Consider the following 17,201-nt stretch of genomic DNA (forward strand, 5'->3'; position numbering starts at 1 on the left):
CGGGCGATTGGCTAGATTGCCCATACACACTTGCCGATGGATATATATTTCTGCAGACATATCTGTTCATCGGCTGTGCAGCACAGCCACGCGACATGTCTGAACGACGTCGTTCCCAGACATATCGTCTGTACACACTGGCCGACGGGGGCCAATGTGTACCCAGCATTACGAATCTTTAGTTGCAATTGAAGATGGAACAGAGTTGCAATCGACTTGCTCGTAGTTGCGTCATCCCAGTTGTGTCATGACACAAGGGTTGGAATTACAATAATAAGGGGTATAAAACAACAATAGGGATAAAATAGAAAAATAAGTAAAATTATAAAAAAAAAAAGTAAAAACTTCCTCTCTTCACTCAACGCGTTTCCTGGACTAGACTGTCTGCTTCCTAAGATATCCTGAGGAAGTGGACAGTCTAGTCCAGCAAACATGTTGCTTAAAGAGGAGAAAAAAATACTAATTTTTTCTTCCAGTATATCTGGTATTGACCGACAAACATCGGGTTATAGAAATAGTTACCTAACGCAGACGCACATTTATAAAAAGGTGAGTGGAGATCTACAAGTTTATTCTCGGTATTGTATATGCTAAAAACAGTGAACTCTATTACCACCCTCATCTTTCAAATTCCCCTGTGGACATCACAGATGCACAGCACTTGAAAAACACGAGTATTTGGAGAAAACATTGGTTGTTAAGCAACCAGCAGAGCACAGTGGTGAAATACAGTCCAGTTCAGGTGAGTGCAGAACCATAAATACTTCACCTTATTGCATCACACGATTTTCTTCTTGTTTTCATTTCAAAACAATTAATTTAACCTCACATGGTACAAAGACAGATTACCTGACAAAACCCTTTGGGAGCACAGATATCAAACCATTTCCATTTTTACTACACATTTTGGTCAATCAATCTGGACATTTTCCAATATATTAACATGTGGATCCAACATGATCAAAATCAAAAAGAGAGAAATCACTGGGTAGCATTGTATTGATTATTTTATTTTGTGATCATGGTCAAAGACATATGACATCTGGAAGTTATATGGATGCGTGTGTGGTATGACAAATGTTTATATTTGCAAAATAGCAGAGAAATAACCTGTATAGTGATTATAGTATAGTGTATTTGTGAGCGCCCGCTCTGAATCAGGGCGTGACCACCCACAGCCTTAGCGGGTGGCCTGACGATGGTTGCGATTATTGCGATGATCGGGCTTGCAACGAGACCCTTGTGGTAGGGTTTCGTCCGCCGCAAGCCCCAGTGAACTTCCTGCTCTATTAGAGCAGCCAGTTCACTGCTGACATCACTGGTGATGTCAGTTGGTCCACACACAAATGGCAGGTGTTCCTTCAGGAAATCCTCCATTTGTCCAGCCACCCCCCACTGCACGCCTACTAAACTAGGCGAGCTGTCAATCACAATCGACAGCCGCCCCATCTTGTAGTGAGTCCCGCAGTGAGTGAAAAATCACTCATGTGCACTGCCCGGCCATCGACCCGCTTGCGAGCGGATCTGAATCAGGCCCTTAGTGCAAGAGAAGGTTGCAGCAGACAGAGGCTAAGACAATAAGGTGTCAGGTCCATTCCAGGGTCTTGTACACAAATGAATAATAACAGTGGGAGTGGGAAGAGACAGTCAAGTTCCGTTCTGGGATCTAGTACACATTTTAGACTGGAAGCAAAAATCGGACAATAGCGTGGTCTGGGAAACATAGCAGAGTCCGGTACACAGTAGCAGCTGTATAAGGGACAAGACTAAAGAGTAGTCAGGTCTCGGAGCCAAAATCAGTACATAGAAGAGCAATCTGGAGCATGATGTGCAATAGTGAAACAGACCTTACATTGGCAATCACCTAGCACTGAATGCTAGATTGGACACTGCTTTATTTAATTAGGGGGTGAAGATCTGATACTATATAGGACAATGCTGGAAACTCCTGTGTTTGCAGTTTCATTTCAACCACACAAAGACTTCACCAGGTAAATTTTCTCTCTTTTTACCCTCCAGGCAATTTTACTAAACATACTGTATGTGATACGAGCAGTGTTGCCAAATGAGTGTAATAGCAAAAAAGGATAGGGAAAGTGCACTTGGCAACTGGTGAACAAAGCAAACTCATGACACGTCTGTGGCATAGGGGACAAATGACCAGATTTCCTCAAATGAACAAGCCTGGCTTGTTTGGTAACATTTATATCTAATATACAGATTTTCTTAATCTTTTGGGCTAACTGTAATCTTTTACTTCCATTTAGTTGAGTGACTTTTGTATAGTTTTAGTTCTTTGTTATACATGCTCTACAAGATGCTATTGTCCTCTTGTGGGGCTATATAAATACACGGATCTAATATGTCATCCTTCAGCTAAACAGTCAGCTAAGTGCCCTCAGAAAAAGATTTTGCACACCTATGTGCTTTTCAGCTGCAAATGCCTGGAAGAGCATGAAGTATAAATGATGGTATCACCACTGCATTCTAAAATGTTTGCAAATTTCAAAACACCACCCAACATATTTCTCATGTCTTCTACCAGTGCAATAGATGGTATTATAAATTTGAATGGCATAAAAAGTAATACATCAACAAAATAAGTCAAATGCACATTAGTTTGGATTTATTTTAACATTTCCCCAGTGCATGTGTGAGTCTCCCAATGCTAAAATACAGCTGTTAAAAATCTAGTTCAGCTACGGCACGACTGCTAGTCGATTTGGTTCTACCATCAAATGGTTTGGACACGATGGTGACAAACCATCGCATGGTTTGATACAGGAAGATTGTCCATCATTCGATGTCTGACCCAATCATCTAGCGCCCCAGGAGACATCGAATTGTACCAGTGTCATAAAGGGACAGTAGACTCATAATTTTAAGTGACTATGCACACATTTCACTCCCAGTAAGCAAAATTTTGCATTGGTTAGAATAGAGAACAAAATATAATACACACAAATAACATATAGTTCTTCTGAAACAGACCTAGCTTGATACTGTTTAAACGGCTACTCCTAAGGCCTTTCTCATGATCCCATCTAATTGGCAAGACAGAACTAAAATTAATGAAAGTAATGACAACTTTACATTAAAATCAATACTTTCTGCAATAGTGCTTAAAAGAGCTTTAAACATTTGCCGCCTAATTATAATTCTATTAACCAGACCCCGGAATCTATGGAAACCAATGAAAAAAAAAAATTACATACAGATGTGTCTGAAGACATCTAGCCTCAATAGGCCACGTGGTGCGAGATACTTTTTGCCGAAAATGTGTCCTGGTCGCAAAGTGATGTACTAGGACGCACCAGGAGACTGTGCTGATTAATTTGATATGCAACACTATATATCTGTGTGCGACTGACTGAATCTGTATATGAAGAAAATGGAACCTGGCGTGGAAAAAAACCGCGGCCGCTGCTTTGCAGCAGTTTGTATATAGATTGACTCAGTCGCACACAGATATACAAGTGTCGCATATCAAATTAATCAGCAGTGTCTCCTGGTGCGCGTCCTAGTACGTCACTTTGCGACTAGGACACATTTTCGGCACATAGTATCTCGTGCATACAGTAGCCGCCCTGCATTTCGACTAAGAGGCATTTTCTGCAAGAAACGACGCAGAAGAGATGCCCGGCGCTAGCAGAGGCATGGTGCACCAAGAGGCGCAGTTTGGCGCGATTGCAGCAATGATGTTCGAGGACACATATGTATTGCATAAGGAACATTGTGCGCCCTATTTACCAACTTATCACACAAAAGCAAACATCTTACAATTTAACGAAAAAACAAACCAAAAAAAAAAAAAAGACAAAACAATGTTGTTTCGAGGTTAAGTGACTTTATCACTGATAAGTAAACAGAACATTAATTAGCCAACATCTCATTGTGCTGGGTTCAGTAATTCTGCCACACAATGGCATGGTGGCTTGGGGTAATCTGCAAAGCCCCTTTGGATAGGCTGTCAGTGTGGATGCCTGATTAGCTGGTGATCCCATAAGGAAACCCTGCTGCTTTTATCTCTGCAGATGCCTGATGAGTTCGGTAGCTTCCCCCCCATGGACCCCCTGTGAAGCTGTCCCAGCAGGTGCCTGCTGGCAATAGTTTTGTGTTACAGGGCTGAATAAGTGATCCCTGCAGGGGCTGCGGCTGTTTTCACATACACAGAAGGCAGTCAAAAGTCCAAAGCCTGAACTTGGAATGACCCCAACGAGAGAGTCACGGAGGGTTCATGCAGAGGGCAATGTGCTTTATTAAATACAACTAATACTCCAACAGATAACTTACAGGAGAGGAAAACATTAACTCCTGAGCTGCAGGAATGTAACTCGGCTTCTCATCTCTCTCCTGTTTTGTGTATCGCAGAATATCGCCCACCAGAGCCCCAGCGTGTGCATGCCATGCCTAGACTTTGTTAGGATGTTGCAGTTCTGCATTATTAATGGAAAAGGGCAGATTTCTTTCCAAATACCCCACTCCCCTTCCCCTCCCCATGTTACACATCTAAATGCAGGTTTATCCTGAATCTCTTATTTATGGAGAATTTATTGCCATGGATCCAGAGTTAAAGGGACATAACACATCCTGCAATTAACCCTAGTCAGTCATGGTGGCAGTTAGGAGGCGAATAACGTTATACAGCAGTGGCATACACCCGTGTACTGTAATTTATCCGTGGCCACAGTCAATTACTTAAGTGCATGGAGTGGCATTTATAGAGACTGATGTCTACATCTGACTGGGGAACACCTGGGAGGACGTACGGTGCTGCTCCCAGTATAGATCAGGTGCTGTATTGCAGACATTAATCACATCACTCGTTTAGTATTCGTTTTTGTGGCTCTACCTCCTCCCTGCTTCCTCAGTCCTTGGTCCTCTACTTGTCTCTATCTGCTTGGTGCGACTGAAGACACAGTCTATGAGGATACATCTGTATAACAGCTCTCCTGCAAATTTGGATTTCAACATCATCTACATGAGAATGGATAACCAAATCGCTATATCCTCACTGACCGGTGTTACTGAACGTCTTTCTGCCATTTCATCGTGGATGTCGCCTCGCTACCTCCAACTCAGTCTTTCCAAGAGGGACCTAATAATATTCCCACCAGCCAATAGACATGACCTAGCTGACGTCTATATCTCTGCTGAGAACGCAGTCATTGGTGTATCTATAATGGGTGCAGGGTGCGCACAAAACCAGTACATGCGGTAGCCTAAGTTCCGCACCAAACTGGGCTGTTGTAACATCAGCACATCTCCCCTAATTGAAGGGACTGCAAAGCATGAATTGCACCCACTGTACAGAATGAGAATAAAATAAATTGTATTTAATACAACTGGTCAATATTAAATCCTAAAACCCTGGGGACTGGCCCCGGAAATTAGGGACAGCAGTTGCCAACTTCGCAGCAGCGGGAAACACTATAGAATTGTTATCTAGCCGCTTTAATGAAGTCACCTATAAAACTTAATGGAAATGATAACCTATGGATTGAGGAAACGGCTGCAACAGATTCAGCTCTCACCGAATAGCCATGATAATGTGTCATGAACCGTGGACGAGGGGCTTAGTCTCTAATTAGACACATTCAGAAACGGGATTGGTTACCTTCTGCCGGGTGAAAAATGAAATTTTATACATCTCTTTGAACATAATCGAGTGATACATTCCTGCAATGGGTCTAATGCTAAATATTTGAACAGATGTTGATTTGCTCTGCATGAAACAGATCAGTTATCTCATAATCTCCTTAGTCACACTTCACGCTTTCTACTCTTCGTATAAAACAATCTCGAAAAGAACTGAACTTTTTTCATTGCAGGAAATCCTCAAATTATGTCATAAAGACAACAATATATGCCTACTAAAACATCCCACCAATTACATGAAACCTCGTGTCCACCCCACCATTGTTTATCATATGAAAATGAACCTATGCAGAATTACTTGGTGCTAAGGAGGGTAATGCACTAAATGCAATATTTTTTGCCAGATTACACGGAAACTAATAATGATTTAGGAGTATACGCCTATTTTCAAGAAAGAACATAAATATTGTGTTTGAGGTCCGCTGAAAGACACCAATAATATATCATCTGACGTGACAACGGTTTGATATGTGGTACGCACGTGGCAACAGCGCAGTTCCACCAACTGGGGAAAGGCTGAACCATTAAAAAAAAAATACAAATCTTCTAAACTATTATATTTTGTTCTTGATATACTTTCGGGGAGAATCAGTCGGCAGGTTATGCCACTCTACTACTGTTTAGTGTGACCGCTCCCTTTCATGCACCTAAAGAGTACTGCCAAATTGTTTTGAGCAGCTTGAACTTTATATTTGTAAAAGCATAGATGGAACCAGCATTTGGAGGGTACGCTGGTTCTTGTAGTGCTAACAGGAAGTCCCAGGGGTGGTGACTCTCAGGTAAGCTGGCTCTCAGTTTGGATGTGTTTCTGTATATGCCTTTATCATGAGGCCTTACAATGGACAATTACGTGGCCCAGAGTGGGTACTGTTATCATGCAGTGTAGGGACCACCAGTTATCAGAGAAGCCGTGAAGTTGGCCTGGTGGCTTACCATGTATTTGCACATGCATGCGACAAAGATCTCTGTATTTCTATTACCGTATAGTTTTCGAATAATTGTTGCAGGTACAATTTAGTGTGCTGGGGGACATCTGGGGGACACCCCCTCCTTCTGTTTTTTTTGTTTAGTATGACCCCTCCCTTTCATGCACCTGAAGAGTATTGCCAAATTGATTTGAGCAGCTTCCGCTTTATGTTTGTCACTCTACTACTATCAGCTATGCCACAGCCCAAATAAGTAAAACGCGTCACGCAGAACATTTTGGGAGATAACACAAGAGACGTAAATTAAATGACTGAAAACACTTTTGTTTCATTTTTGCATACAAAGAAGAAACAACATTATGCCAACAAGCTGATGAGATGGAAAGAAAGTATTTCGTAGACTTGGTTTGTTGAGGTAAATCACGGTCCTGCCCCACACTGCACAGTGTTATATTTGGTAGCAACAAGCAGTGTGGGGGAGGCGATTCTATAATGACGCTAATCACTGCAAATATTCTATAATGCTAATCACTGCAAATATTCTATAATGACGCTAATCACTGCAAATATTCTATAATGACGCTAATCACTGCAAATATTCTATAATGACGCTAATCACTGCAGATATTCTATAATGATGCTAATCACTGCAGATATTCTATAATGACGCTAATCACTGCAGATATTCTATAATGATGCTAATCACTGCAGATATTCTATAATGACGCTAATCACTGCAGATATGCTATAACGACACTAATCACTGCAGATATTCTATAATGACGCTAATCACTGCAGATATTCTATAATGACGCTAATCACTGCAGATATTCTATAATGACGCTAATCACTGCAGATATTCTATGACGCTAATCACTGCAAATATTCTATAATGATGCTAATCACTGCAAATATTCTATAATGACGCTAATCACTGCAGATATTCTATAATGATGCTAATCACTGCAGATATTCTATAATGACGCTAATCACTGCAGATATTCTATAATGATGCTAATCACTGCAAATAAATATTGAAGCAGGCAATATCAGGGATGGTGCAGGAGTATACATTACATTCTGTGGGAACAGGAAAGTGAGCATACTGTACACCAGCGGACCTCTGGTGCGATAACAAACAGTGTAATATTAATAGTCAGGATCCATAGCGATAAATTGCTTCAACGCACATTCTGCACTCAGTAAGAGCACATTGAGCCCAGAACATATGCCCCTGTAGCACTGCTTAAAGGCAGACCTACTATACCTGAGATGGTGCTACCCACATACAGTACCAACAGTACAGAGAAAGGCTTGGCTGGGGGGCATAAGTGAAATAGGATTGAAGTAAATAGACATATTGTAATTGGTAAACATTCTTCCCTTCAACCACACTCTGCAAGTGGTCACTACCCTTGTAAAGTAGGGCACATTCTGGTACATGTAGATGAACAGTGACCTAGGTAATTATCATAATACTTATATTACTAATAATAATAATAATAATAATAATAATAATAATTAGTTTGCAACTTTTCATTTATGCTTTCTTTAAGGATGTAGAATTTGTTAATCAAATTGCTAAAAATCTACCCCCCCTCCATCAAAAAAAAAAGTAATTAAGAAAAAACGATTTCCATCTGTTCCTCTTTTAACAACAATTTTGACACATTTGGAAATGGTAAAATACAGAAGGTTTAATAACGGTGAATGATGACCCCATAAAGGAAAACAAAAGATTGCATCCCAGGAATGAGTCATCCCTAATCGTGTCCCAATTATATTATTGATTAGAATCCAAGTGAAAAACAAAACAAAAAAAATACAGTTAAAAGACAGAACGACTGAATAAAAACTCGCCTGTGAGACGACACACCTAAATCCAAGCAGGGTGAACTCTATTTAACCTGCCACTTTGTGCCAGTTTGAAATTTGTTGAAGCCCTCTCACTTAAAAGATGGCATTTTACCCGCTGCGTGCTCTAGAGCACATGGAAAAGCCATTACAGGCAGAAACAGCAGCACTATAAAACTGAAAGTCATAAAATGGCCAAACCAGATACAACTCATAAAGAGCTTATGCTTCCAACTCATGCAGTCTTTTTAAGAGACCAGAGGTCTTAAAAGTTAAAAGAATAAAGAGCGAATAAGCGAAACCAGGGTAACAGTACAGAAATCTGCTTTTAATGCTAAAACCTCCTAAAATGAAGGACAATACCATTTACGGCACTTTGGCTTCTTCATGAATAGACAGATCCTAAAGGTCTTAAAAACGACAGTGCTTATTTATTAATGCTATACAAGGCGATCTTATAATCCTGACAACAGTGGCATTAAGGGCAATAATAAAATGTTGAAAAATGGGTCAGGTCTTCTATTACATACGTAAAAGAAAAATAAACTGCTTTTAGTGTATTGCATTAGATTCAGAATTATGCATATAATCACTTTTCATGGTCACTCATAGGACTTAAAGGTTTGTTCCTGTGTGTGTGTGTGTTATTGTTTTAACCTTGTCCCTTATTTTAGTACTGACCGACTGCGCCGAAAATGCATTTCTTTCCTAATGTCGGGTACAGCATTCGTCTTCACTAGGCCTCTTTAGGTAGATATTGAATACACCAAAAGAACATTAAAATAAAGTTCAGTAAACGTGACATGATCGGGGCTGTAGTATACATAGTGTACATAGGGCGGGATTCAATTAGCCCCATTAACTGGAGCTAATTGATCGCAGGCCTGGATTCATTCAGCTCAGCTTATTCCCGTTAACTGCCAGTTAACGTACAGGTCCGTGAACTTTTCTTGTGCATTTATGACCGATAAGTCGTGTTAACACACGTGTTTAACGTGCGTTAACACGGGTTGTGGGCGAAAGCAGGTGCTAATTGAATAGCCCCGGGCATTAAAGCCTGAAGCTACTCCTGCTAATTGTCTGCGGCAATTTACTGCGAGTAATTGAATTCCCCCCTTAGTTGCAGTTCTTTTATTGCGGTGGTGCTCATGGGTAATTTTTTATTTTTTTCTTATTTCTTATCATTTTTACTTCTTATAATTAGTTCCAGAAGCAGGCAGTAATCCGTGACATAATTCCAGAAATGAATACAATAAGTATCAACACACTTATCCAGAGTATGGAAGACGGATGGAAGATGGACTATGGGCAGCACAGACGGTGTAATGGTTAGCATTACTGCCTCACAGCACTGAGGTCGTTGGTTCGATTCCCACTATGGCCCTAACTGTATGGAGTTTGTATATTCTCCCTGTGCTTGCGTGGGTTTCCTCCGGGTATTCCAGTTTCCTCCCACACTCCAAAAATATACTGGTAGGTTAATTGGCTCTTAGCAAAATTACCCCTAGTGTGTATGTGTATGTGGTAGGGAATATAGATTGTAAGCTCCACTGGGGCAGGGACTGATGTGAATGGCCGAATATATTCTCTGTAAAGCGCTGTGGAATATGTGTGCGCTATATAAATAACTGGTAATAATAATAATACTATAAACATTGTATCCACTTGTAACTGTAGGGTTACAAGTGGATACAAGATTTAGGGGCCCACAGGCTAATTTCGGTGCTCCTGTCCCTGCGTGTGTTATGTAATACATCTGGGCAGTATAATCACATCCTACAATGGGAATTTGGGCAATAATATCGCACCCAGATCACATTGCAAATCCAGTTATTGATAAATGGTCCCCTAAATGTTAATTTAAACACTTAATAGTAATCTTTTTGCAAATGCAAACATCCATGTCGGTGAAGAATAGTAATATAGAGAAGTAAAGTCTATAGATGGGTACGAGAGCAGGCTACCTGTGTCAGGCACAAGAACATTATGTATGGCCCCATTTACACTAGGGAGTCATTTATTAGAGCTATTCAGGCCTCAGTGGGAGCTTCCTACAAGCACTTCCCTGATGCACTCAATGTAACAAGCCACCATCACTGCATTTACATATCATGCACAGAACACACTGTGAATACATATCAGATAAGGTAAAGAACCTAACAGGGGACCCCACACCTTTCCCGTCTCTGCAACCAGCTGTACCATCAGGTAGCCTGACGAAGGATATGAACATTACTGCTGAGAGATCATTAATATGCTTATTTAGCATTGCATTATGTTTTGGCTGGTTAATCAAAACAATGTTCTGAACTTGGGCTTATACTATTGTGTTGCCTACTGCTTACCCGCAACTATCAGGGTAACAGATGCTATGAGCCCCACATATTGTTGAAAAAGCATTTCAGGGAGATTGTGAAAGTAACACCTATGAGCGCGGCGGTAAAGTGGGCGTGTCCGGCTACATCTGAGAGGCGTGTCATACACTGACTGACATCCACATGTAAATGAGCCCCAGAGCAGTTAGTAAGATCTACTTGTTGATGAAAACACACTGATACTTCTCAGAAGATTCAAGTAGCCATAGGGACCATTGTGTCTTATAACCAGTGCAGATAAATGATACTAATGATCCCATTTAAATGTATATATCTCTGTTTTTGTTAATATAACAGCTTCATAATGGAAGTAAGGTGCAATAAGGGAGATTTCTGGACTCTTCAGGGAGACGGGGAGAATCCTGCTATTTCAGGGAGTCTCACTGACACTGAGCGAGAGTTGGCACTTAGGGGGTATATTTACTAAAATGCGGGATTTAGAAGTGGAGATGTTGCCCATAGCAACCAACCAGATTCTAGCTATTATCTTCTAGAAGGTGCTAGTTAAATGATAAGTAGACTCTGATTGGTTGCTATGGGCAACTTCTCCACTTCTAAAAACTCTCACATCAGTAAATTTACCCCTTGAAGTGCTTTCTGTTGTGTGAATGCTGAAACACTGCAGGCATTGGAAGCCCCAGAATGCTATGCAAGTGACCCTGCATTCTCCAAACACCCTACGTCTCTGAGCAAAGCGAGGGAATCCCTCCCCAGAGGCTTAGTGACCCTCCAAAATGTGACTGTTTAGCTTTTTCAAAGCCTAATATTTACACCCCATGCACCATGAATTTATCTCCCAGTTATTGATTTACTATGCAGATCTCCAATATATTATTCTATGCTCACACTGCTGTAGCTATATACCATCATATTGCTGATCACAAACACCATGTCCTCTCAGACCTGGAGAGACTGTATAACTGCACCTATGATAACCTATTTGTTTCGTGAATGTCATTAAAAACAGTGGGCCTGATTCAGCAAGGACTGCAGTTGCTAATACGCAAACAATCGGACGATTGTTGCGTACTGCACATGCATCGCAGTCCGCGTGCGAGAACTAGCCAATGCGATCGGGACTGCGATTGCAGTGACTACGCAGACCCATCGCAGAGTGACTGACAGGAAGTGCAGTTTGTGGTTGGTAACAGGGGGGTGGTTGGGGAAACCCAGGCGTGTCAGTGCCAGTGCGTTTGAACACTGTTGCAAGGGCGGGCATAAATTAGCCACTGCGATGCCCTACTCAACATGAGGCCTAATAGCGTGCGCTTAAGTTAGCAATTCCTGAATAAGGTCTGACCTTGTGCAAGTGTGCGTGAGGCTGCGATGGTGCTCGATTGTACCGATGCCTTTGCAGACTTGCTACACATTACGGATGTGTGTAAGGTAAAGTGGGCGTCCTTGTATAGTGCAGCGGCGGCGGCATAGCAATCGCAATGGATTAGCATACTATCGCAGTTGAACTGCGTGCGTAATCGCTTTTGCATTCTGTAGTGAAATAGGCTCAGTGTACACCTGGCCCATAATGGGTAATAAGACCTGTCGTAATCTCTATGCTTGCACTGTGACAGTGCTGTCTATATGGTCACCGGAATGGAGCCCTGCTTCTGTGTTACTGTCTGTTTGGTCCTGGCTCTATTATCTCCTTCTGTATTTGAGTGATCACTCTTACTATCTTGTCACTGTCCATCCTGACCGCTGTCACAGCACCTAACTCCACAAAACAGAGCCTCTCACTCCTGCTTCCTGCGTGGGGCTCAATTATGCCCCTGTTTGTTTTAGCAAAAACATGCTGAAAAGGTTTAGTGAAACATGGTAAATGCAGTTATTACAGGCATATTATTCAGCTCAGTTCAACGCGTCGCTTCTCAGATACTATGTGTGACAGTTGTCTACGAACAGTGGGAAACTCAGTCTGCGAACTACGCCAATGTTTAAGGAGAATCCATTGATAGTCGCTAGTTCCTGGTGATAGCACGCAATTCTAAAGCCCACACTCAAAACGGCCGCCACTACTGTGCAGACCGTCCTGCAAATTATTATATTTTATTTATAGTGCGCTACAAGTGTTCCACAGCGCCGTACAGAGAGCATAAAAATAAGACAATACAGGGTAAAACAGTACAGTACAAATAGCAGTACAAATCTCCACACAGCCACTGATGCAAATTTATGTGCAATTGAAAAGTACAGCGTCAGCTGAAACCTATGGCTGTCAGCGTGGGCGCAAATGACGGGTCTAGTTCGCCTGAAAAATCAAAAACAGATGATTGGGGTCCAGGGGCAGAGAACCTAAAGAGGATGTGTAACAGGTGTGCAAAATAAGTCTGTGATGAGAACAGGAGGGATGAGGGCCCTGCTCGTACAGCTTACAGTCTAAAGGGGGAGACAAACGGAAGACATAAGGAATAAGCCAGTGTAAGGGGAGTTAAGAGACTAGACTATGTGGTGACATGGTTAAGTGGTGGACAGATATCATGCATTTATGAACAGGTAATAAAATGAGGACAGAAGCTGGCAATGTCTAGGAGAGTCCTCACCAGTAATTCCTTAAGGCCATGGAAAGTACTGCATGGACTGTCTGGGGTTTGGACTCTGGTATGACTAAGTAAGAAGTACCCTTACTGCTTCACTTGCTATCTGGCTTTTGGCTAACAGCTGGGCAGTGATGCTTTTCATTGATAACCTAATTCCTTCTCTGCAGTCGGTGAACATAAAATGAACTCGTCAGCTTTGTTTGTGAGCTGAAAACGCATTCTTGAGTTTGCAGTATGAAGGCTCCTACTGACAGATATACTGCCTCTGCGATAAGCCGTAGGGGAGGGGTGCACAGGAAGCAACAACCAAATTCTAAAATATCAGAATATGGATATCTGACGAAGGTTCTATGAAACGACTGACTGTATGCAAAGGTCTGATCGTTCTGCCACAATAACTACACTGCGGGGTCAGGTGTCCTCTATACAGACATAAAACATAAGCACGTTAGATGGAGTTTGCGGTTGAAGAGGTCTCGCAGATTTTCGAGGACTGACAGTGACATGTGGCTTGGCACATACAGTCTCGCCATACTTTGCTCTGTAAAATCTCTAAGCCCAAAAACACAGATCAGTAAAAGAGACGTTAAAGCTCTGGTGAGTTCCTCCATAAATAAATCTTATCCGAGTACCTTTGCAGCGGAGTTGGATACGCCGTGTGTGACATTTCTGATTAAGCCGCCAACATTTCCATACTTTATAAGACCGGATACTCCTTCAGACACATCATTCAACAGGCCCATCGGATTGCCAAGGAAATCGACAGAGCCCAAAATTTTTGCTGCTTGGCTGAGCAACTCCTGTAAGGCAGAATAAAGCAAGGAGGTCATTAATGCCATTGTAACACAGCAGTGCCATCATATGTTGCAATTTGTGAAAAGCACAGTTCTCATATGTAGACTTTATCCGTGATGGAAACTACAGCAGAGAAGTGCTCGAGTCATACACAGCAGGCAGCCTAGAGAGGTTTTCATACTGTACAGTGTATTATGGGATTTAATCTGCGCAATAGATGGATACTGTGGAGAAAAAAAAAATTGTGCTTTATTTAATTTTTTTTAAATACAGGTGGTCAAATCATGGATCACGAATTTATCTCATTGTGCAGGATTGTGCAATGATCACATACATACAGTCAAGGTGAAAACATATATAAAATATCTCAGGGAGGACAAAAACTAAATATGTCATCAGGGGGGCTGGAAGCTTGACAGACGTGAGCTGACAGTGGACGGCTATAAAGATGGGAGGTAGCTGATAAAGTCTATTAATTAGATGAAACGCGTCAGTGGAGTGATGCTCCTGTCTGTGTGATTGACTGAACTATACATCACTTCAGCGGCTTCTTCCTCAATTGCTTTTCCTAATAGATGATTTCCAGATGGAAGCTTGAGTACAATGCACCCATTCTTAATAGTGTGCAGTGCCATGAACGTCCAGGATGGTTTGGTCAGAGACTGTGTAATGGACGGGGAGACCATAAGTTCGGAAGCTTCCTGCGTAAACCCATAATCATTGCTTGCAGGGGCAGAACTATGGGAGACAATGGAGGCGCCTGCCGCTGAGCACCAGCTCTAAAGGGGCACCTCCTCCATTGTCCACAACATATTCACCCCACTTAGGGCTGTAACTATGCACCCAGAGTGTACCGTCACGGCCGCCCAATACATATCACCTCTTCCCGGCACCTGAGAAGCCACCATACACTAGTGGAGAGCTCCGTGTCATACCATCAACTGACGCCTTCGTCTATCTATAGCCTGTCTGCATGTGAATTGCTACATTACAGTGTCAGCGGCTGTGATCGGGGGGCACCAAATTATAACTTGCCTCCGGGTGTCTGGGATGAATTCACGCCACTGATTGCTTGCATTATATAAAGTGCTGTACAACACATACTAACCACGTTGACTAACACCCTTTTGCTTTATTGTGTGACACTAATTAACTTCTCAGTGGGGGATCCCCTTAAGGACTGTTAAGTTCCGAGTATAATCAAATTTGCAAAAGTGGGCTAATATTCTGGAGAAAACAATATATCGTACAGATTATTGATTAGCTCCAAAGAAAACGTATTCAGTACAACGTGATGCTGCGGGTTCTAAATATTATCTATTATATGCTGCTATATTAATCAGTTTACAACATATGCTGATGCTGCTGTTGGACAACCGATGTGCTTAATGTGTATATCATTTTATTTAGGTCATATTAAATGAGTTTATATTTTATGGTTTCACCGGCTAAATCATTTCTTAAACTCTCCCCTAGGGCAGCTTGGGGTGTTTTATCTCCCCTAGGGCAGCTGGATAGCATGCTACAGAGCCGAGAGCCGGTGGAGTACAAAGAACACGAATAAAAGGTAAGAGATAAAAAAAACACACACCCAGGAATGATTGGCACACCTGCTAGCGGTACAGATGTGTCCTTGCTCATCCAGGCTCAATACGCCATGCAGCGCGATATGCCTGGCGTTAGTGAGCGGCCAGGTCCCGTGTAACTCCGCTAGCGTCGGGCACCTCTTTGTTTGATATAAATGCGTCTAAGTCACAATGCGATTCGACTAGGACGCACCAGGAGACTGCGCTGATTTATGTGCTATAGGACACTTCTATATCTGTGTGCAACTGAGACTGAAAACGGAACTTGGTGTGAAAACGAGCTGCGCCTGCTGTATGGCAGCACCTCACATGCTGATTGAGAGACTAAGTTGCGCACAGATATACAAGTGTCACTTATCAAATGACTTAGCTCAGTCTCCTGGTGCGTCCTAGTGGTATCATACTGCATTGTGGCTTAGACACATTTTCTGCCAAAAAAATAAAAAAAAATAAAAGAGTCTTACGGGTCCAGTGGCGCCGAGAGGGGCTATTTTGCGCGACTGCAGCAAAGACGAGTGAGGAACCATCTGTACATGAAACTCACCTCTTGAAAATGTTTAAGGGCATCATTGATGATAAATTCCCGGGATTCGTAAGGGTGAACTCTTGTAAATGGGTCCAGATCAATAACAGCATCTTCAAATTTGATTAGTGGAAATCCAAGGGTGCTTTTCAAAGCCTAAAAACAACAAGGAAATTACATTTACTGCTGTGTGTCTAATATTTATATTCTTCTTTAAAGTCCTGACAAATGTCTTCTATCTCACACACAAAACTTTAATTACAAAGAAGCTTCCTGCCCTACTGAGCTAAGAATTGCTGCCAGTGCATCTAACCACTGCTCCTTCTTCAGGAAGACCATTAATTACTTCCTCACAATAACATAACTGTCAAGGCGGCTGCAATACGCCCCGAAGGTCTAAGCTTCTGCAGCCACCATAAATGAATGAAGCTTTGGAAGACAGCTGGAGAACAGTATTGGGGGCCTGATTCAGAGATGGACGCAAATGTGGTCGCGATTGTGCGAAAATATGCAAATGCTGCAGTCGCTGGAATTTATATTGAGACGCCCACCGGCAGCATGGCAGAACCGCTACTTGTGCACAAATACGCAACCATCGTATGCACATCAGTCGATAATCGATCATCTGAGTAACCCTTTGGCCACACAGAATCGCCAAAGAACAAAGACGCTGGAGCCATTTTGACAGCGTACGGAATAGCAGGCTGCGACACCCCCCAGATGCGGTGGCGACATGGAGAGAATAGAGAACAGGCGTTATGTGGCACTCTGTGAGCTTGGGTGGTGTACCGATTTTGCGGCTGGCTGTTAGACGTTTCTACATCACTGAAAATACGGTGACTGGGGCAGCTCTAGCAAGGCAGAAATATTATTATCTGATCACGATGAAAGTCATTGAGTCCTTCAGTCTGACCCAGGGCCAGTACAAGGCTTTATGCCGCCCTGTG

General features: G+C 42.2%; 1 protein-coding gene across 1 annotated transcript in view; it reads right to left on the reverse strand.

Moving 5' to 3' along the window:
* VPS13D (vacuolar protein sorting 13 homolog D) overlaps positions 1-17,201 on the reverse strand; it is a 265,234-nt gene that overhangs the window by 77,455 nt on the left and 170,578 nt on the right. Inside the window, exons 64-65 of the mRNA XM_088455788.1 lie at positions 16,276-16,410; positions 13,983-14,150 (exon numbers count right to left, since the gene is read on the reverse strand). Coding sequence (XP_088311914.1) covers positions 13,983-14,150; positions 16,276-16,410 — 303 coding nt within the window. The remainder of the gene's footprint in view (positions 1-13,982; positions 14,151-16,275; positions 16,411-17,201) is intronic.

The sequence above is a fragment of the Taudactylus pleione genome, unplaced genomic scaffold (genome assembly GCF_031769625.1).
Source record: "Taudactylus pleione unplaced genomic scaffold, aTauple2 ptg000671l, whole genome shotgun sequence".
Taxonomy (NCBI): domain Eukaryota; kingdom Metazoa; phylum Chordata; class Amphibia; order Anura; family Myobatrachidae; genus Taudactylus; species Taudactylus pleione.